The sequence below is a fragment of the Myotis brandtii genome, unplaced genomic scaffold (assembly GCF_000412655.1).
Source record: "Myotis brandtii unplaced genomic scaffold, ASM41265v1 scaffold155, whole genome shotgun sequence".
NCBI classification, from domain to species: domain Eukaryota; kingdom Metazoa; phylum Chordata; class Mammalia; order Chiroptera; family Vespertilionidae; genus Myotis; species Myotis brandtii.
The window spans coordinates 270,585-293,231 of NW_005355621.1; the positions used below are offsets into that span (position 1 = coordinate 270,585).

A 22,647-nucleotide genomic window follows, 5' to 3' on the forward strand; every position below is an offset into this window, starting at 1 on the left:
GGCTGGGGCTGCGGCTGCTGATGGGAAGCACGTGGCCTGCAGGACCAGCTGCTCGTGGCCAGGAGACCGCGGGAGCGGCTGGGCCTCCAGGCCTGGTGTCCGCCACTCCCTGGGCCCACAGCGAGCAGGACTAGGTCGGTGCCTGATGGGTGGGAGCTCTGCTGCTCTGCCAGGAAGTCACGGCCCTGCCCAGGGAGTGGCTGCCCTCGGAGGTGAAGGGAGGAAGCGCCCACGAGGAGCTGCGTGTGTAAGTGCAGTCCTCCCTGGAAAACAGCTCCCCCTCGGGTCCAGGAACGGCTGCCCTGTGGCTGCCTCCACACCTGACAGCCCCCCAGTGGCGCCCCTCGGGGGACATTGAAGGTGCAGAACTACCGGCCTGCGCACTGGCTCCCAGGCCAGAGCCACGTGGCTCCAGGGGCAGCGGACCCCCTGCCTGCTGAGGTGCCCTGCAAGCTGCAGACCCAGGTTGGCCCCCAGGCCCTCCTGCATCTCTTGAGACCCCTCCTGGCCCTCCAGCCTCTGCATCTCCTCCTGGGACCACCGGACAGGAACTCAGGTTTGGCGCACACACAGTGTTCATTCCTTCACCACTGAACCCGGATCCTGGGTGCCAGCCCTGAGCCAGGTGGTGGGGACACAGCGGGGAGCGCTGCCCCCTGAGCTCCCATCCAGACAGGGGTGAGGACTCCTGGCCTGCGCTCCCCTCCACCCTGTGATTTAGTCCCTTCGCTGCATTAGCGCCTGCCTCTCTGAGTTTCCTCAGCTTCCACCCTTAGGGGGAAAAACGTGCACGCTGGGCCCAGGCTCCCAGCCTCCGGGCATTCAGGCTGGTCAGAGATGAAGGACCTTCCCCATTTACCAAAAAAATCACAATAGTGAGTTTGGACTTTAAAAAAAAGCAAGAAAACAACTTTTCAAAAATGTTCCAAAAGGAAAAAAAGATGGCTTTTCAGACTTCTTTTTTTTTCTCTGAGAAACATTGCAGAGTTGTTTTCCTTGCTTTGAGTTTAGGGTGGGGTCAAGGGAGATGGGGAGTCTGCTACCAGGAAGATAAAAGGTGTTTTTCCCCAGATCCAAAAATACTGTTCCCTTCAGCCACCTCTGTGGAGAGAACATAAGATCTGTGTGGCGTGTTTTGTGAAGATCCTCACAGTGAAATACTCGAGGGAAAGACCCTTGAACTTGTCCCCCGTGACCTGTCCAGGGAATGACATTGCTCACTGGAAAAATGTTTCCCCGGGGAGACCAGTGTCCACTTCCTTTGGCTGTGTCCACCCTGGGGATTCCAGAATGTTCTGATCCCAGGTTCCTGTGGGGGCTGTTTTCCACTACAGGGAATGTAGGAAGCAGAAGCCAGAACAGAAACAGGTGGGCAGGGTCAGGGGGAGAAGGGACAGGCCTGTGCCCATTTAGACAGACTTCACAGTTAAAATTCAGCTCAACCCATGCCGACCGAGACACTGTCCACGTGCCAGGCATTGAATCTGGGGTACCAAGCACCCACGCCCCAACGGGAAGAGCATTTTCACAACCAGGTTAGAATCAGCACTCACAACTCTGAGAAACGTTTCCCAGCTTCCAACTGCAGTGGGTGCTTTAGACGCGCAGACCTCGACAAGCCTCAGCTGCAGGGGTCTTCACAGCTGCCCAGGCCCCGCAGTTTACAGGTGATTAGATCAGTGGGCCACAGGGGAAAGGGACCTGCCCAACCCCACAGCCAGTCCGGAGCAGGACCTAAGCCTGGAACTCAGGTTTCCTGTTCCCGGTTTATACCACCGAGAGCTGTTCCAGTGCTTAGGGAGAGAGAAAAGGACCTCGGTTTGCTGGCCCTATGTCCTTGAACTTGCCACATCTTTGACCCTCAGTGTCCTCATGCTTAAGATGGGATAATAGTAGTACCTGCCCCACAGAGCTATTCTGAGGTTTGTGTGAGATCATCCACACCCAGTGCTGAGTACAGTGCCTGGCACATAGTAAGGGCTCAATAAATTATAGCACTTATTAGTGTCCTTATCATTATGAGCTGGACTTTTCATGCCTCCATCAACAGGTAGGTAGTGAGGGTGTACCTGTGTAGCAGGACACAGGGCCCAACCCTGACGTTAGAGGCCCATAGTCTGGTTGGGGAGACACCAGTAAACAGGACATGACATGCTGTGGGGTAAGCTCTCCAGTGGGATGACCGAAGCGAGGATAGCAGGAGGACATGGGATAGGAGGCTTCTTGGAGCTCACTCAGAGAGGGCTTCCCAGAGGAAGGCTAGGTAGGTGTTTCCTGAAGGTGAGAACCAGGTGAAGAATGAGCTGAGGGAATGACGAGCACAAGGACTCGGATAGGAGAGAGAACCTGATGAGTCCAGAGCTTGGAAAAAGGGGAAACGAGACAGTGATTTTGATGGAGGTTCGGTGGGTGAAGAGGGCTGGACAGAAGTGGAGGAGTAGAGAGAGGACCTACCAAGGCCTCACTCCCCTTCAAGACCTTCTACAGCTGCTCATGCCTGGGGAGCCACCTGGATGTTGGGCCTACTGGTATGTGACTTTGGGCAAGTCCCTGTACACTTCCGGGCCTTGGTTTCACAGCTTCAGAAATAGCAGGATGGGTAAATCTGATCTCGCAGGCCCCTCCAAAAATACGTGCTTTGTCTCCTTTGAGAAACAGCCCACTCCCTGTGGAATGAGTTTCACTCCAGGCTTATGATCCATCAGAGCCCAGAGAAAAGGCCTTTCCTCTTCCTTCTTCTTCCTGAACCTGGGGTCAGCTCAACCCGTGTCATTTTTTTAAATTTTTGGTCATAATCGAACCCGAACTTCACTGCTTCTGGCTTTGTGGAAAGCCTTGACCTTGGGCCAAAGTTCAGGAAGCCAGCCCTGACCTTGGGAAAAGAGGGGGTGGAGACCAGTTCCCCAAAGAAAAGAGCAGAAAAGGTCAGCGAAGGCTCCGGGCCCTCAGTCACGTTTCTGTAGTCCAGTGAATGTAGGCTGAACTGAACTGAATGCAGGGAGTTGGTCTTTAGACCGAACTGCAGGGAACTGGATGTCTCCAGGGGGTGGTTCCCAGCTGGAGGCGCTGGGCTGGGTGTTTTCATGGAGAACATCGCCATCTAGTGGTCAGTTCTGTTCTGAGCGCTGAGCCCGCTCTCCTTCCTGCTGCTATGGCATGGGTGTCCCTCAGGTGTGATTTCTCCTGCAGGTGATGGACAGCTCAATGCCTCTGATTGGAGAGCATGTGGAAGAGGACAAGCAGCTGATGGCCGACCTTGTTGTCTCCAAAATGAGCCAATTCCTGATGCCGGCTGGCACAGTGCCCTCACCCCTGAGGCCTTGGGTAAGATCCACAGAAACAAAGGAGACTTTGTTGCCATCAGAAATGCCAGTCTGTCTGAGAATGGGAGGCCTCTGGATCCAAAGGAGATACCCCCAGGAAGGAACCAGCATAGGGAGGAAGGAATGGGTTGTGGACAGAGGCTGCACATGGGGCACAGCTTCTACACCCTGCTCCTGACGGGGGAGTTGGGGAGCTCCAAGGGGCCCTTCGTCCCTCCATCCTGGGGAGAAAAACATCGCCTCAAATGGGCTTGGGGGTCTGTGGGCAGAGATTATTGTGAGAAGTCAGTTGCCCCTTCTGTGCCCTCCATCCTGGGCCTTAGCAGGGGGCAGGGTGTGTGTGTGTGTGTGTGTGTGTGTGTGGAGCAGGGGGCAGGGTGTGTGTGTGTGCTCGCGCGTGTGCATGTGGGTGTACACACATGCCCTTTGTGTGATCTCAGCGCACTCAATAGACTATTGTGTCTTCCGTTCCCCCATCCCCCAACCTGACAAGCTCCCACATAGCTCCTCCCCTCCACAGTCCTCACCATGGATTACCAGGTCATCCTCCAAAGAATTTGTTAGTTTCCCAGCTTTCTGGAAAAACGAGTGTCGAAACCAGCTCCCCCCTTTGCCCACAAAATCTTGAATCTGTGATAACAGGCATCGGAATCATGGTTATACTTGAAGGGGTTGCTGGCTGGGAGGGGCTCAGAGCAACCTTCTCCACAGGAAACATTCTGTCCTGACCTGGGTGGTGGTCACATGGGTGTCCACACATGTAAAAATTCACTGTGCTGCACACTTGAAAATTGCACACTTTATGTAAGTTTGACCTCAGTGATGAAAAGATCTTTGTAAACTCTGCCCTTCCACCCAGGAAGTAAATGGCTATGGTGATCACAACAGGCTTCTTTTCTCTTCTCCTGCTCTAGGCTCCACAGACTAAACCAGCAAAATCCCCTGGGACAGCCCAGCTGGGGCCTCCGCTGGGACAGCCCCAGCCACGCCCACCCACGCAAGGTAGGACCCCCGACAAGCCACCCAGAGAAAGCGTCCAGCAAGAGTGTGGAAAGGCACTGAGGGGTCTGTGCATGATGGCCAGGAGACAGGCTGGAAAAACCATCTAATCCTCTAGCCCAGACTCTGTGCCCTTACTCTGTATGCGGAATGAATGAGACTGTGAGGTTTGCCACCCCACAGAGTCAGGAGAGAAGGATGGAAAGACAAGGTAAGTTTATTAAGTGCCTAGTATGTGCCAGGCACTGTGCTAGGGACTCCCCCATCTATTTTCTCATTGTTGGCCTCCCAGTCACTCCAAGGGGAAAACATCAGTGTTTTCTATTTGCAGAGGTAGATGTTGAGGCCTTGTCCAAGGACAGATCACAAGAAAGTGGCAGGTTGACAAGTCTGCGGTTTCAGATCTTCTAGAAAGTGTCTTGTTTCCCAGCCACCAGTGGTGCCTGACCATAGATACATGAGCCAACCAGCCAGCGTGAGAAAGAAAGAAAAAGGGAACATTATATATAACCTTGTCGGTTGAAATTGTTCTCAGAAAATAGTGCAGCATTACTGTTTAAATGACACCACGTATTAAGGAATGGAAAAACTACTGATGGCACGATGAAAAGAAATCATAGCAGTAACTTCCTCCCAGAATGCCAGCTGCTGGGTGTCCTCACCCACAGGCCCGGGAGGAAATCTGCCCCAGGTCCCTCTTGGCACACTTGCTGCACTGGTGCCAGCTTGGGGCTCCAGAGCAGTGCTGCATCAAGAAGCCAGGTCAGGCAGTTTTACCACCATCTTTGAAGGCCCTGCTGTAAAACCTATTGGAAAGAAAGCATTACCTCCCTGGCCAGGGTCCCAGTTGATTGGAGCATCGGCCCCCACACGAAAAGGTTGTGGGTTTGATTCTCAGTCAGGACACATACCTAGGTTTCAGGTTCAATCCCTGGTCAGGGCACATAGGAGAGGCCACCAGTCGATGTGTCTCTCTCACATCAGTGTTTCTCTTTCTATCTCTTTCCCTTAAAAAAAAAAAAAGAATCCTTCTTTAGGCAAGTTACATCCCCCCTCTGAGCCTCAGTTTCCCCAATGATAAAGGAGGGTATTACAGCTGCCCTGTTTAGTGATGGGGAGTTGTCCATGAGATGATGCAGGTGAAGCAGTTAGCAAGGCCTCCGGGTTCAGCACAGAGGTGGTGCTTGGTAGGTGTTAGCACCTAATAGCTGACTACTAATAACAATTTATGTAACTTTTACTTCTAAAAGCTTACTATTAATAACTTGTGTCTTACAAACAATTGTAATATACATGTTGTTCTTAAAGATTATTATCATTAACAATCCTTATAATTAAAGCAGCCCAGCCTGGCGATAGGTTCTAAGTTATAAATGTTCAGAAACGTCATCTTCGTCACCCTGCCAGGCTCCTGGCTGTGCCTGCCCTACCCTCTCCGTTTCCCACCCGGCCTCGGGGCTGACGTTTTACAACACATTTGAACAGAGCACTTTTAAAACAGTGAGCCACTGTACTCTGGTTTCCTCCTGGGCCCAGAGTAGAGACATGCTCAATAAAGAGAGATTATTTTAAGGGACATGAGGCTAAACACACTTTTAGTGAATTGAAAAACTGTCCATTTAAAACCAATTAAGATAATTAAAGAAAATGCTCATTGAATTAGCATTCAGATTAAAAATAACAAGGCTAATTTAAAAACAATGCTTCCATTGAGTTCCCGAAATAAAAAGATCACATTAACTTGTTTTTGAACTCACCGTGTGTTTTCAACGCGGTAAAAGTGAAGTTTTCTTCTAATAAGCCTTATCATTTTTTAGCACCAATCCTGTGCTTAGGCAAATATTTTATATATGTAAGATAATATTTTTTGTGTGGGTGTAAATAAAAATAGTGAATTGTTTGCTTTGCCAAGAAGCTGAAAGAAATAACTATAGTGTCTCTTGATGTATCCCAGGAGTATAATAGAGACTCAACAAATACTTAATAAATGAATCAGCAAGCATCCAGATTTCCCAAGATATTATCAGCGGGGGTGGAGGGCAGGAGACTGAAGATAAAAGTAGAAAACAGATGTTTTCTTTGAGCTGCAGTAGGTCTAACACAAAAAAACAGCATTTTACAATCAGGAGCTTTTACATCAACGTGTAGATTTGCAGCTTCTTGATTTGCAGGAGCCCTAGGAGCAATGGGGCTGGATTCCTCAGAGCAGCCGCCCTGACCGTTAGTCGCAGCTACTCCCTGGGCAGGGCAGGGGCTCACCGTGAGCCTCAAGTCCTCCTTCTCCCTGTTGTCACTGCACCTCTTTAGAGAACTGGGTCTCTGAACGATGTTTCTACCTAAAGTGGAAAAAAATTTAAAGCCACATGATTTTTTCTGACGCTCGCCAGCTTTGTTTATGTACCTGCCCGGCCCTGAAGGTGTTTGAGTTTTGAGATCAATGGGTCTTCCAATCTGCTAGGACATATAGTGGTGAAAGAGGTCAAGACTGAATCAAAGCCACGTGGACCCGTTGCTAGATTGTTGCTGCCATTCCATTCAACTTAGAAAGTGTTGTGCAGACTCACAAAAGAGTTCCAGTTGGGAGGGATGTTTGGTGGCTAGTCCAATGACCTCATTTTATAAAGGAGGGCTCCAACGCCCAGAGAGATGTGACTGACACAGTTACATAGCAAGTTAATGGCAAGGCTTGACTCAGGACCTGGGCCCCTGAGGCCAGTATGATGTCAGGGCCACCAGACATGCAGGCCTTGCCCTCTGCAAAGGTGACCAGCTGAGGTGACATCTGAGGGGGAGGTCGGCTGAAATCTAGTCCTTGCTCCCCATGAACCTGGCTCAGAGCTGCCTCCACTGGAGGAAGCCACCTTTTCTCAATTCGCGCAAAGATATGAGGACTCAAGGCAGCCTGTGTGGTATAAGTAAAAATAACAATTAAAAAAAAGAAAGGAAGGGAGGGAAGGAGGATGCAAAACAGGATTTTTTTTTTTTTCAAAACAGGACTTTTGAGTCAAAAAGACTCAAAAGTTTGAATCTTGGCTCTTCCCTTGACTGTGATACTTTGAGCAAGTCAGAGTTTATCTGGGACTCAGTTTCTTTGTAAAAATGGGGGTGTTAATAATACCTAACTTGCCCTGACTGGTGTGGCTGAGTGGGTTGAACATCATCCCATGCACTGAAAGGTCCCCAGGTCGATTCCCAGTCAGGGCACCGGAATTTGCAGTGTGTAGCAACAAAAAATAATAATGCCTACCCCTCAGAGCTGTTGTGAGGATGCCCACAGCCAGAGACACAATTGGTCAGTAGAGTAGAAGCCATGTTTTGAAAGGGCCACAGAGATGGGCTGCAGGCCCTTTTAACTCTCCGTCTCCTGCCCTCACAAAGCGTGGTGAGCATCACAAGGGGCAGCCCCTCTCCCAGAGCAGGTGGAGCCAGGGAGAGGAGCCACAGGCAGCCAGCACACAGACGCCCCGGACTGGAGGTGAGGAGAGTGCACCTGGCTGGCGTGGGGCCTTCAAATGCCAAAGGCAACTCTGGGCACCTGAGATGTCCCCCAGCTTGTAGGTGACTATATGCTCTGTACAGTGACAGGGAGAAGTCAGGATTCCCTGTGAGCTCTGTGGCTACTACTCCTAGTTATGACACCTAATGAGCCTCGGTTTCACCTGGATGGGGTGAAAGAATGGTCCCTTTCCCGCTCCCAGGATGGTATCTACAGGCATTCACAATGGTCCAGTGTCTACATACTGTCGGAGGCTGTGCTGCAATACAGCCTCTGACAAAATTAGGCGCCCATGCCCCTGGTACCAGTAACAGAATTGTTCACCTTCATACCAAAAAGGTTGGGAAATACCAGAGTCTGCATGTGGCCTGTACCCAGACAACTCTGGGAAGTCGTGCTGTAAGATGTAACGTTGTAGTGAATTTGTCTAACACGAAAAACATGTCAGCCGGGCCTACTGTGGACCCAGGTGCTAAATGTGTCCCCAACAGGGGACAGGGGCAGGCGTGCTTTCTTAGTGAGGAGCAGAAAATCATTAAAGTGTTAAAGGCACAAGCACAGACTCAACTAAATTTTAACAATGAAACTCTTTTTGAGTAATAAGAATGAAAAGGCTTGTTCTATTAAAAATAATAATAATAATAATAATAATAATAATAGGGCAGGCGTTTCTTAGTGAGGAGCAGAAAATCATTAAAGTGTTAAAGGCACAAGCACAGACTCAACTAAATTTTAACAATGAAACTCTTCTTGAGTAATAAGAATGAAAAGGCTTGTTCTATTAAAAATAATAATAATAATAATAATAATAATAATAATGGCATCTTCCCTACCAGCCTCCCTAGAGCAAACGCTACATTGCTTTTGAAAGTCCTTGGAAAAGTGGAGAGAGCTGTTCAAAAGAAAGGGATCATTATTTCATTTCCAAAGTGACCCACCTTCAGTGTGGAAAATATCAGTGAGCAAAGGAAGAGAATTAAACCCCTCACAACCCCAGCACTTTTGTAATCACAGACCCTGCCTGTTCAATCGGCTCGGCTGCCATAACAGAATACCCGAGACTGAGTGGCTTCAACAGCAGACGCGTATTTTCTCAGGCTGAAGTCCAAGGCCAAGGTGCCCACAGGGTTGAAACGTCTCTCCATGGCTTGCAGACAGCTGCCTCTCACTGTCTTTACATGGCCTTTCCTGTGTGTGTCTGCCCCTGGTGTCTCTTCTTATAAGGACGCCGGTCCTGTTGGGTTAGGGCCCCACCCTTATGGCCTCATTTAACAATAATGACTTCCTTTGAAGTCCCTATCTCCAAAAACAGTCACATTGAGTATAGGACTTCAAAATATGAGTTTGGAGGGGACACAGTTCAGTCTGACCTACTGTATCAGAATCTTCATTTTGACAGGATCCCTCCAGGAATTCATGTACACATTAAGGCTTGAGACGCCCTAGTTTTAGTGTTTAACCTTCCCATCTTTCTTTTTTACATAGCTTTATATATATACCAAAATGCAATAAATCTGTATGTACTGTTTCATCAGCTGCTTGTTCAGCTTAGCAGTATTTATTTGGCATGTATCAACAGTATCCCATTTAATGTCATATTATTATGTAACATCATACATTATGACCAGAGAATATTCCATTATATGGATGTATCTTAATGTTCCTAATCAATTAGGCATTTATGTTGTTTTCCACTTTTTACTGTTATTTAAAAAAAAAACTGTAATGACCATCTTTGAAACAGCATTTGTGCACAGCCATGTTATCCTAAGAAAAATTTGAATGTAATAACTTTTGTACCCTATAGGGGGCCCTCGCCAAGCTCAGTCTCCTCAGCCCTCGAGATCTGGAAGCCCCTCCCAGCAGAGGCTCTCCCCACAAGGCCAGCAGCCCCTGAGCCCCCAGTCTGGATCCCCACAGCAGCAGAGATCACCAGGTTCTCCACAGCTGCCCCGGGCATCCAGCGGCGGCTCTCCAAACCAGGCCTCCAAGGCAGGTGCCACCCTCCCCTCACAGCCCCGGCCCCCTGTGCAAGGCCGCAGCACCTCCCAACAGGGCGAAGAGTCCAAGAAGCCAGCACCACCCCACCCCCATCTCAAGTAAGTACCTCTGGATCTGATCGAGAAGGGTATAGGGTGGGGATGGGTGTGGGAGGGACTCAGACAAAGGAAGACCCACTGAGGCCTCACCCAGACTTGAAATGGGAATGAGGAGGCCTAGAGGATGGAACATGGAGGGCATAGAGGGCCCTGCAAGGTGAGAGTATAGATTAGGCCCTACCATGACCCTTCAGATATATACATGTATCCGTTATCTCATGCTGCATAACAAGCCACCCCAAAACTTAGAGGCTTAAGGTAAAACCATTTTCTTGGTTCATAATTCCTCAGTTCAGCAGTTTGTTCGGAGTTTGGCTCAGCTGGGAGGTTCTTCTGCAGGTGCCTCCTGGAGAGTTGCCAGATAAAATACAGGATGCCCAGTTAGATTTGAATTTCAGATAAACCACGAGTAATCTTGAGTATAAGTATGCCCTCACATATTGCATGGGATGTATCTATACTAAAAAAGTATTTGTTTTTCATCTGAAATTCAGATTTAAGCCTGTATTTTTGCCTACTAAATCTAGTAACCCTACCCCCTGGGATCACTCATAATGCCGTAGGCATCTGACAGCGTCTCGGGGGCTGGACAGTCACCAGGGCCTCATGCACACATCCGGCACGTGCTGGTTGGGCTGGCTGCCAGCTGGGCCTCACTTTCCCCACCGGCCGCCTCCAGCGGTCAGACCGAGCTTCCTCACATGGTAGAATTACATTCCAAAAGGGCACAAGCAGCTCAAGGCCTCTTGAGGAGCAGTCTTAGAAGCTTCACAGTGTCATTTCATTCCATCCCATGCTGTTGGTCAAGGCCAGTCGCATGGCCACGCCCAGACTCAAGAGGCAGCAAAACAGGCTCTTGATGGGAGGACCTGCAAGTCATAGGGCAGAAGGGTGGGTCGCAGGACGGAGGAATCTGTGCCGTTGTTTCTCCGTCCCAGTACACTGTACATTCCCTCTCCTCTCAAGCCCATCTCTTGGCTTGAGGTCAGAAAGAGGGACTCCAAATGTGGGTGTCTTTTGGAAAGTGGCTCCCTTCAACTCCAAACACTAACATCGATGATCAGTTTTACACTAGTATCTACTACCTCCTTAGTATGTGCCAAGCACTTTAGCTGGTTGGGTGTTTTTTTTAATTCTCACAAGCTCCAACCGGAAGCACCAGGAACATTCCAAAGGGAGCTGGAATCAGCAGGAAGGGCTTCAGGGATAAGATGGGAATGGAATCCCAGACACAGGCCTCCCAATTCTCAAAGCGCTGGTTAGTATAGGGGAGCAACCACAGCCTGGAGTGGCGACAGCACTTCACAGTTTGCCAGATGGGTTTGCACACACGGGTGGAGAGCAGTGACTGTCTGGTGACGCCTGCTGTCTGAGCAGCCTGGGCTGGTGGACAGACTGTGAGCCTCGGGTGCTCCCGTCACTGGCTGTGAGCCCCAACTTCTATACCTAAAGACAGGCTACCACTAACCACCTTGCAGGCTAAGTCATGTGGGTGACATATCCAGGATCACACAAGCCTTGGGATGACTTGTGACAATGGGGCTCACCCACCTGGCTTCCAGGCAAGCCCCCCCCACCATGATTTTTTCTGACGCTCGCCAGCTTTGTTTATGTACCTGCCCGGCCCTGAAGGTGTTTGAGTTTTGAGATCAATGGGTCTTCCAATCTGCTAGGACATATAGTGGTGAAAGAGGTCAAGACTGAATCAAAGCCACGTGGACCCGTTGCTAGATTGTTGCTGCCATTCCATTCAACTTAGAAAGTGTTGTGCAGACTCACAAAAGAGTTCCAGTTGGGAGGGATGTTTGGTGGCTAGTCCAATGACCTCATTTTATAAAGGAGGGCTCCAACGCCCAGAGAGATGTGACTGACACAGTTACATAGCAAGTTAATGGCAAGGCTTGACTCAGGACCTGGGCCCCTGAGGCCAGTATGATGTCAGGGCCACCAGACATGCAGGCCTTGCCCTCTGCAAAGGTGACCAGCTGAGGTGACATCTGAGGGGGAGGTCGGCTGAAATCTAGTCCTTGCTCCCCATGAACCTGGCTCAGAGCTGCCTCCACTGGAGGAAGCCACCTTTTCTCAATTCGCGCAAAGATATGAGGACTCAAGGCAGCCTGTGTGGTATAAGTAAAAATAACAATTAAAAAAAAGAAAGGAAGGGAGGGAAGGAGGATGCAAAACAGGATTTTTTTTTTTTCAAAACAGGACTTTTGAGTCAAAAAGACTCAAAAGTTTGAATCTTGGCTCTTCCCTTGACTGTGATACTTTGAGCAAGTCAGAGTTTATCTGGGACTCAGTTTCTTTGTAAAAATGGGGGTGTTAATAATACCTAACTTGCCCTGACTGGTGTGGCTGAGTGGGTTGAACATCATCCCATGCACTGAAAGGTCCCCAGGTCGATTCCCAGTCAGGGCACCAGAATTTGCAGTGTGTAGCAACAAAAAATAATAATGCCTACCCCTCAGAGCTGTTGTGAGGATGCCCACAGCCAGAGACACAATTGGTCAGTAGAGTAGAAGCCATGTTTTGAAAGGGCCACAGAGATGGGCTGCAGGCCCTTTTAACTCTCCGTCTCCTGCCCTCACAAAGCGTGGTGAGCATCACAAGGGGCAGCCCCTCTCCCAGAGCAGGTGGAGCCAGGGAGAGGAGCCACAGGCAGCCAGCACACAGACGCCCCGGACTGGAGGTGAGGAGAGTGCACCTGGCTGACGTGGGGCCTTCAAATGCCAAAGGCAACTCTGGGCGCCTGAGATGTCCCCCAGCTTGTAGGTGACTATATGCTCTGTACAGTGACAGGGAGAAGTCAGGATTCCCTGTGAGCTCTGTGGCTACTACTCCTAGTTATGACACCTAATGAGCCTCGGTTTCACCTGGATGGGGTGAAAGAATGGTCCCTTTCCCGCTCCCAGGATGGTATCTACAGGCATTCACAATGGTCCAGTGTCTACATACTGTCGGAGGCTGTGCTGCAATACAGCCTCTGACAAAATTAGGCGCCCATGCCCCTGGTACCAGTAACAGAATTGTTCACCTTCATACCAAAAAGGTTGGGAAATACCAGAGTCTGCATGTGGCCTGTACCCAGACAACTCTGGGAAGTCGTGCTGTAAGATGTAACGTTGTAGTGAATTTGTCTAACACGAAAAACATGTCAGCCGGGCCTACTGTGGACCCAGGTGCTAAATGTGTCCCCAACAGGGGACAGGGGCAGGCGTGCTTTCTTAGTGAGGAGCAGAAAATCATCAAAGTGTTAAAGGCACAAGCACAGACTCAACTAAATTTTAACAATGAAACTCTTTTTGAGTAATAAGAATGAAAAGGCTTGTTCTATTAAAAATAATAATAATAATAATAATAATAATAATAATGGCATCTTCCCTACCAGCCTCCCTAGAGCAAACGCTACATTGCTTTTGAAAGTCCTTGGAAAAGTGGAGAGAGCTGTTCAAAAGAAAGGGATCATTATTTCATTTCCAAAGTGACCCACCTTCAGTGTGGAAAATATCAGTGAGCAAAGGAAGAGAATTAAACCCCTCACAACCCCAGCACTTTTGTAATCACAGACCCTGCCTGTTCAATCGGCTCGGCTGCCATAACAGAATACCCGAGACTGAGTGGCTTCAACAGCAGACGCGTATTTTCTCAGGCTGAAGTCCAAGGCCAAGGTGCCCACAGGGTTGAAACGTCTCTCCATGGCTTGCAGACAGCTGCCTCTCACTGTCTTTACATGGCCTTTCCTGTGTGTGTCTGCCCCTGGTGTCTCTTCTTATAAGGACGCCGGTCCTGTTGGGTTAGGGCCCCACCCTTATGGCCTCATTTAACAATAATGACTTCCTTTGAAGTCCCTATCTCCAAAAACAGTCACATTGAGTATAGGACTTCAAAATATGAGTTTGGAGGGGACACAGTTCAGTCTGACCTACTGTATCAGAATCTTCATTTTGACAGGATCCCTCCAGGAATTCATGTACACATTAAGGCTTGAGACGCCCTAGTTTTAGTGTTTAACCTTCCCATCTTTCTTTTTTACATAGCTTTATATATATACCAAAATGCAATAAATCTGTATGTACTGTTTCATCAGCTGCTTGTTCAGCTTAGCAGTATTTATTTGGCATGTATCAACAGTATCCCATTTAATGTCATATTATTATGTAACATCATACATTATGACCAGAGAATATTCCATTATATGGATGTATCTTAATGTTCCTAATCAATTAGGCATTTATGTTGTTTTCCACTTTTTACTGTTATTTAAAAAAAAAAAACTGTAATGACCATCTTTGAAACAGCATTTGTGCACAGCCATGTTATCCTAAGAAAAATTTGAATGTAATAACTTTTGTACCCTATAGGGGGCCCTCGCCAAGCTCAGTCTCCTCAGCCCTCGAGATCTGGAAGCCCCTCCCAGCAGAGGCTCTCCCCACAAGGCCAGCAGCCCCTGAGCCCCCAGTCTGGATCCCCACAGCAGCAGAGATCACCAGGTTCTCCACAGCTGCCCCGGGCATCCAGCGGCGGCTCTCCAAACCAGGCCTCCAAGGCAGGTGCCACCCTCCCCTCACAGCCCCGGCCCCCTGTGCAAGGCCGCAGCACCTCCCAACAGGGCGAAGAGTCCAAGAAGCCAGCACCACCCCACCCCCATCTCAAGTAAGTACCTCTGGATCTGATCGAGAAGGGTATAGGGTGGGGATGGGTGTGGGAGGGACTCAGACAAAGGAAGACCCACTGAGGCCTCACCCAGACTTGAAATGGGAATGAGGAGGCCTAGAGGATGGAACATGGAGGGCATAGAGGGCCCTGCAAGGTGAGAGTATAGATTAGGCCCTACCATGACCCTTCAGATATATACATGTATCCGTTATCTCATGCTGCATAACAAGCCACCCCAAAACTTAGAGGCTTAAGGTAAAACCATTTTCTTGGTTCATAATTCCTCAGTTCAGCAGTTTGTTCGGAGTTTGGCTCAGCTGGGAGGTTCTTCTGCAGGTGCCTCCTGGAGAGTTGCCAGATAAAATACAGGATGCCCAGTTAGATTTGAATTTCAGATAAACCACGAGTAATCTTGAGTATAAGTATGCCCTCACATATTGCATGGGATGTATCTATACTAAAAAAGTATTTGTTTTTCATCTGAAATTCAGATTTAAGCCTGTATTTTTGCCTACTAAATCTAGTAACCCTACCCCCTGGGATCACTCATAATGCCGTAGGCATCTGACAGCGTCTCGGGGGCTGGACAGTCACCAGGGCCTCATGCACACATCCGGCACGTGCTGGTTGGGCTGGCTGCCAGCTGGGCCTCACTTTCCCCACCGGCCGCCTCCAGCGGTCAGACCGAGCTTCCTCACATGGTAGAATTACATTCCAAAAGGGCACAAGCAGCTCAAGGCCTCTTGAGGAGCAGTCTTAGAAGCTTCACAGTGTCATTTCATTCCATCCCATGCTGTTGGTCAAGGCCAGTCGCATGGCCACGCCCAGACTCAAGAGGCAGCAAAACAGGCTCTTGATGGGAGGACCTGCAAGTCATAGGGCAGAAGGGTGGGTCGCAGGACGGAGGAATCTGTGCCGTTGTTTCTCCGTCCCAGTACACTGTACATTCCCTCTCCTCTCAAGCCCATCTCTTGGCTTGAGGTCAGAAAGAGGGACTCCAAATGTGGGTGTCTTTTGGAAAGTGGCTCCCTTCAACTCCAAACACTAACATCGATGATCAGTTTTACACTAGTATCTACTACCTCCTTAGTATGTGCCAAGCACTTTAGCTGGTTGGGTGTTTTTTTTAATTCTCACAAGCTCCAACCGGAAGCACCAGGAACATTCCAAAGGGAGCTGGAATCAGCAGGAAGGGCTTCAGGGATAAGATGGGAATGGAATCCCAGACACAGGCCTCCCAATTCTCAAAGCGCTGGTTAGTATAGGGGAGCAACCACAGCCTGGAGTGGCGACAGCACTTCACAGTTTGCCAGATGGGTTTGCACACACGGGTGGAGAGCAGTGACTGTCTGGTGACGCCTGCTGTCTGAGCAGCCTGGGCTGGTGGACAGACTGTGAGCCTCGGGTGCTCCCGTCACTGGCTGTGAGCCCCAACTTCTATACCTAAAGACAGGCTACCACTAACCACCTTGCAGGCTAAGTCATGTGGGTGACATATCCAGGATCACACAAGCCTTGGGATGACTTGTGACAATGGGGCTCACCCACCTGGCTTCCAGGCAAGCCCCCCCCCCCCACAACACATTTCCTCAGGAGCCCAGGCCTGGTCGTCCCCAAACTCCCTGCCTTTGTTTCAGCAAATCCCAGTCCCTGACTAACAGCCTCAGCACATCGGACACTTCCCAGCGTGGAACCCCAAGCGAAGACGAGGCCAAGGCCGAAACCATCCGCAACCTGAGGAAGTCTTTTGCCAGCCTGTTCTCTGACTAACGGGGTCCAGCCTGGGAGAGGGTGCTGTTACACTCTCCCCTCTCCCACCTCATCTTCCTTCTCAGCCTTGATTTCTGATGGGAACAGAATGGAGGGCCTGAGACTACACTTTCTAATGCCTCTGACCCAGGAACTGAGTATCTATACGTGTCCCCTTCCCTTCTCCACGACAGTCAAGCTTTGTCTGGCTGAGACTGGGCCTTTGAGAGCCTCCAGGTTCCTCAAAATGGGCCTCAATGGTGGACATCCATCACCCTCCCCCCTCCCCCCCAGATGCTTGCTTCCCGGCCACAGATAACCCCGTGAGATTTCTGTGTGTGGCTAGTTTTCATATCTGTTACTGTTTTGCTTGCCTTTGGGCAAAGGCCCCTCTAGGCCTGCCCACCTCCATCAAATGCAGACACTGTAGTCGGACCTCAGCAGTATCGGAGGCAATAATCTACTGACAGTGTTTTGCAAACAAAAGGAGAAAAGCCGGGCCAGGGGAGCCTCTCATCTTCCATGCTAGTTTCATCGGAGACCTCACCCGACTTGCAGGCAAGGGCCCATCACGACTGGCCACTGGTGGGATCTTGATGACAAGGGAAAGCCAGGTCCTGTGAGACACGTGGGGCCTTTCAAGTCACAAAAGAGACCGAGGGGAAACAGTGGGGATGCTGCTCCCACCAGAATGAACAGCCAAGAGCAGAGCACAGGTTCTTTCAGGAATGGTTTCTAGTTCCCAGATGAGGACGCCGCCCTCACTTCCCGAAGAAGGAGTTAGGTTAGGGCTTCTCCACCCACTATTATACCACCAGGAATTCTCTGTGAATTCCCACCAGGAATGTTGTTTACTCCTCAAGGATTTATGAGGAACCAGAGAGCATCAGATTAATGTCACAGGCTCAGAAAGTTGGGAGGATAATAACCTCCAGTCAGCATTTCACAAACTGCACAGCCAGATGCTGGCAGGTTTCTCCATTACAAAAGGGTCCCATGGCCAACCATGTTGGGGAAACACTGTCTATATTTCTTTTTGAGGTTGGCCATACACATTACACGTCAACAACTCTTGAAATTCCTATGTAAAGACATTAGACTTCGCTGTTTAACCCAAACCTATATGAACAAGTTGACTGCAGAACTGGAGAACACAGCCCTGATGCCCTTCCCAGGGCTCCTTCCCGTACAGCACACGACCTCCCGTGATCACGGGGCAGGGCTGTCCCACATCACCAAGCACCTGGTGCTAGAAACACTCCTGGTCCAGAACAGAACCATGTGATCCCTTTCCAGTCCCCTTTGTGATTTGAAACATGCCCTCCCCTCACTATTCACAGGGAAGGGACAGAGGAGGTAAAAATGAAAGTGTCCGTGGCCTAGACCCGCATTCTGAATGAAAGATAGAAAACTTGAGGGCAGGTGTAACACCGCAAAGCCCACCCCCACCATTTTAGGAGCTTAAGAACACAGAAAATACCTGAGGCAATCATCACGCTTATACAGAGACTAACATTGAAAGAAGTCAAACAATCTCACCCACTTCTCAGTAATAAAATACAGCTTGAAACACACAGCAAAGGGACACTAGGCAGTTTCTCAAAGTGTGGGCCATGGCTGTGCACAGCTAGCTTCATCTCAGACCAACCGAGTCAGAATTTCTGGTCATGAGACCCGAACCTCTCTTTGTCATCTCCCTGCATGCATGTGGGAGTTAGACTGGCACCCTGAGCTGAGATGTCTGGGAAAGCTGCTATTGAAAGCAGGATTGTGTGGATTCATTACAGACCCAGGTCTCACTCTCGGTGAGCAAAATTAGTGGCTCCATAAACAATGACTGTGGCTTAATTTTCCCACTTCCCTTTATTCTGTCCCTTGTCCATAAAAACATCTCAACATTCAAACTATATCTCCCAGATAGTCCAAGTAGAGTAGCACACACTCCTTTGGATAGCCATGCGCAGATGCTCCATGACACAACACTAGTTTATAACCAACACCTAAGGTTCCCGCTGGCCTGTGTATGAAAGTCGAGACCAACAATGGTCTTGTGGAGACCAGAGATTCCCCCAAATGGACTGTTTTCTCACTTTTAATAACATTTTTTAAATGGGAAAGGACAAAAAGCAGGGGTAAAGGTAGTCACTGTGGCGATTCTAATAAGTGGTTGGTTGGTTGGTTGGTTGGTTTTGTTTCACTGTTTTGATCCAAAGAAAGGCTTGCATTTCCCCTCCAAGCTGACTTGGTGAGGCTGAAACATGCCAGATGCATGTGTATTGTGATAAAGTGTAGCACAAGGAGCAGGGATTTAAACACAGCCCCAACAGACGGCTCCACCAGCCAGACAAAATACCTTCTTCCAGATTGTCCTCGCAGTGTGCGAAAACAGTCCTGTTGTTTAATTAAATGTCGCTTTCCAGGGACATAGACTATACATCGTTTCTCCTCCATTAATTGCCTGTGTTCTCTGTCATACGACATTGGCTGCCAACCTTCAGTTCCTGCTCAGGGGCACTTAGTTCTACCTCTCAAACATTTCAGGGGTGACGAGCCTTCACACACGGTAACAAATACAATAGCAAACCCCAAGAGCCCTAACATCAACCACCTGCTGGCAGTTCTCACTTGAATTTGCTATGAAAGGTTTGCAAGGGGAAAGCAAGTTAGTGTAGGTACCTCGTCGTGAACGACTAGGTGAATAAAACACAGAGCACTGCTTGATACACAGTAGGTGGTCAGGACATGTTCAGGTGGGAATTAATAAAATGTAAACAAATGTTAAGACTGAAGAAAAAGTCTGTTTTATTTCTAAGTGTATCAATATGAGGAAGTCATTTGCCCAGGAACAGAATCAAACCAGCAGAGAGATTAGTAAACTGAGATAAGCTAAAGAAAATCTATAGCCGTTTTTTACCCTCAGGAAGAGGTTGCAGACTCTAAACTGAGTCTGAAAAGGAATGGAAGCAAGCAGGCTCAGGGGCCACAAGACCACCCCCTGGTGAGCACAGCCCAAAGAGGTGAGTTCCTGGGGGAGGGGGTGGGAGAGATGAGGTGCCATTGTCAGCATCAGTCAGAAGAGGCTGGGGCGAGCAGACCAGAGTGCACAGAGAAGACCCAGGACCTGGACTCCCATCCTGACCACACCCTGCGCAGAGGCCCACAGCAGGGCAGAGCTTTCCATAGCAGAGCCCACTGGAGCCCTCCCCCAGGCAGTGCTTCCAGAGCCCTGCCCCTCCCTGCGCTGGAGCAGCGGAGCTCCCAAATCAGGTGGTAGCTCGTTCTGTTTTAGAGTTAGCTCAGCATTACAGATAACGCTAGGATTTCTATTGGAAGAATAGGCCATGGCCTAGGAGCACTTCCACACGTTCCAAATGTTTTATCCTGGAGTGCAGGCTGGCTGGTTACTAACTGTCCTAGCAAGTGTCAAAGCTATCTTTGACTCCTAAGCAGCCACTGATTAAATTCAGGGTTTCACCAATATTTAGGTTCTCGGAGAAGGCGGCACTTGTGGGTTTGGTCAGTGACAAAATGGAAGGTTAGGCAAAAAGCAATCAAATCAATTCATTAATCCAACACAATGCACACAGGGCACAGAAGCTCCCTGTTTCCAGGCAAACACGCAGCCAAGCTGATGACACCTCGACACTAGTCCTGTGCCCAGGGCTCTCAAGCAGCAGGCCAAGAAAGGGACATGGCTGGAAACAGTGAGGCGTTCCTTAAGGGAAAACCAATCTACAACTAAATGCTCCTCCTACAATGTGTTCCTTTAAAATCTTAAATACCCTTCAATTTTATTCTGATCGGTCCTCCCATTTTTAATTTCAATTTCCAAACTCTCATATTTTATGTATCTACTTTTCATGGTCTTCCACTGAGTCTAGAGAAGAAAGTTAACATTGTCTTGCCTCTCAATATTTCGCTATGGAATAGCAGAAATTTAAGTGCCAGGACCTATTGGGGAATCCCAGGAGACACAGATTAAATCTTTATTTCAGGTGACTTACCTAGTACTTCCCAATAATCGTATCCACTCCACATCTAGTCAGCTGGAGACTGTGAAGGAGCATGAACCATGGTTACGGCCCAGCAGAGAAGTGGGACCTGCCGGCGCCTCCTCGAGGCTCTGTGGTTCAGGAGCTACTGCCCAGGGCAGGAGGAAGGCAAACCTTGACACTGGGCCCTGCGTATAGGGAGCAAAGGGAAAAGTGTCCAGCTCCGTCAGAATAAGAATTAGAGATAGATATTAGACTAAGCGGTGATCTCAGGAATTAGAGGCAAGAGTAAGAGGGCAGAACTCAACTGTCTTCCTTAAGGAATTATAAAATCTTAAGCTGGAAAGAGAGGATACATCCCATGATTGATTTCCAGTCATGCCAAACTATATCTTTCATCTGTGAACAAAGAAGGGGGTGGGAGGGGAACAAGCTCCTGTTAAAAATAACTAAAGGGGGTCACAGAAAGTCGTTAAGACTACAAGCCAATGATATAGAACAGCATCGTACTAAAATGTGTAACCGCAGTGCTCTCAACTGTCTTGTTTCCATTACAATATATCAAAGTGATGTCAGAAAATCAGGGACTGGGCTACCGCCAAACCATGATTTCCTTCTCATTACACACCAGCAATATATAAAGCTCAACAGCCCAGGCTAATGAAAAGAACATAGATTTTACAAGCTTCTAACTATAAATTTAGCTATTCAAGAGGAAAAGCTTTGGGAGTTGTTTTAAGAATAAACTATTGTGAGAGGACTGCAAATTTAGGCGTATGGCACACTGCCCATACCTAAACTGAGAGAGGCTCTAACTCGGGCCAGTGAGGCCGAGGTGAGGCTGGAAAGCAGCGCCATCTCTCTGGGACATCAGCACCGGCACAGACCTCTCAAGGACCATTCAAAAACTCTGGATTTGGAAAACTCATTGTTTTATAGTATCTGGTGCTTCACTGTGTCCTCCCACGCCAGCTACACACATACACACCATGTGCAACCTAACATCACAAGGGCAGAGAGGAGAACTAGGGTATATTTGGACCCATCAACGCTCCAAGGTGACTCTTTCAGCCCAGATCCAATTAAAGCCATATGGCGTCCAGTGGACACTTATTTTTAAAAAGCTGTCCTAGAGCTACCATTGCCCAGTACCATGGAAATGTTAACAGCCCCAATCCTTTGCCTACACATTAAGCTATTAACGGTGACATGGCTCTGGATAATTGCATTAGTGACTGAATTTTCTTCACTGTGATGAAAAAACAACACTATTATGTGTAGCAAAACATAAAAATAAAAATATTTTCACATGTATGTAGGACTCAAAATATTCTTGCAGCACATAACATTTCAAACCATTTCCTTATATGCAAAACAGATTTTTAAAATCAGGAAGACAGTGGCAATATTCCAATATACTTTCTGCAGATACTAATAATGTTTAGTTCCTGTGTTGTGATTCAGATTTTGTCACTATAGCATGTTTCACAGTTGTTTGTATGATAAAACATTTCTGTTTGACCTTTTTCTTGTAGGAAAAATAAACCTTGAATTTTGTGTATTTTAACTCTTGAAAAAAAATAAATGTTCTTCAAATAAGAGTCTATCTTTGAAAAACAAGTACCTGACCAGCATTCAAAGCAGTAACACTTTGTTGTTAAAAGAGGTCATCTAGTTAGATTACAAATTAGGCACCAAGTGTCAAAACACAAGGGAAAAAAATCATAATTCCACTCCAGAAGAAGCCCCAAACAAAACAAGAGTCCCTATAACCCAATGGCCACCAGCAGTGCTGCTGCAGGGCCCAGAGGTCTCACCCCACACTCTGAGTCCCTAAACCCAGTGGCCACCAACAATGCTGCTGCAGAGCCCAGAAGTTAACCCCACACTCCAAGTCCCTATAACCCAATGGCCGCCAGCAATGCTGCTGCAGGGCCCAGAAGTTCACCCCACACTCCAAGTCCCTATAACCCAATGGCCGCCCACAGTGCTGCTGCAGAACCCAGAAGTTCACCCCACACTCCGAGTCCCTATAACCCAATGGCCGCCAGCAGTGCTGCTGCAGGGCCCAGAAGTTCACCCCACACTCTGAGGAAGAGCTGCAGGGCCAGGGAGGAGGTGGACTGAGCTGGTGGGTGTCCAAAGTTCAGTTCAACCAAACTAGCTCTGCTTTAGTCGTTTTATAAATCAGCTTCTGCAAATGATTTCATTTGAAAAAAGGGGCCATTAAAATGTTTAAAATCCCCTGCAACAATTTGATGACACTGAATAGGTTCTCTGATCATTTTTAAATGTCCAAGTAATGTTGTAAAGCTGTTCTGAATATTTATTAC

General features: G+C 48.6%; 1 protein-coding gene across 1 annotated transcript in view; it reads left to right on the top strand.

Moving 5' to 3' along the window:
- LOC102253554 (synapsin-3) overlaps nucleotides 1–22,585 on the top strand; it is a gene marked incomplete at its 5' end in the record, with an annotated part of 283,126 nt that extends 260,541 nt beyond the window's left edge. The window contains 4 exons of the mRNA XM_005861683.2: nucleotides 3,190–3,324; nucleotides 4,238–4,325; nucleotides 9,626–9,917; nucleotides 16,211–22,585. Of these exons, the coding sequence (XP_005861745.1) occupies nucleotides 3,190–3,324; nucleotides 4,238–4,325; nucleotides 9,626–9,917; nucleotides 16,211–16,343 (648 nt within the window). The remainder of the gene's footprint in view (nucleotides 1–3,189; nucleotides 3,325–4,237; nucleotides 4,326–9,625; nucleotides 9,918–16,210) is intronic.
- Nucleotides 22,586–22,647: the final 62 nt, after the last annotated feature.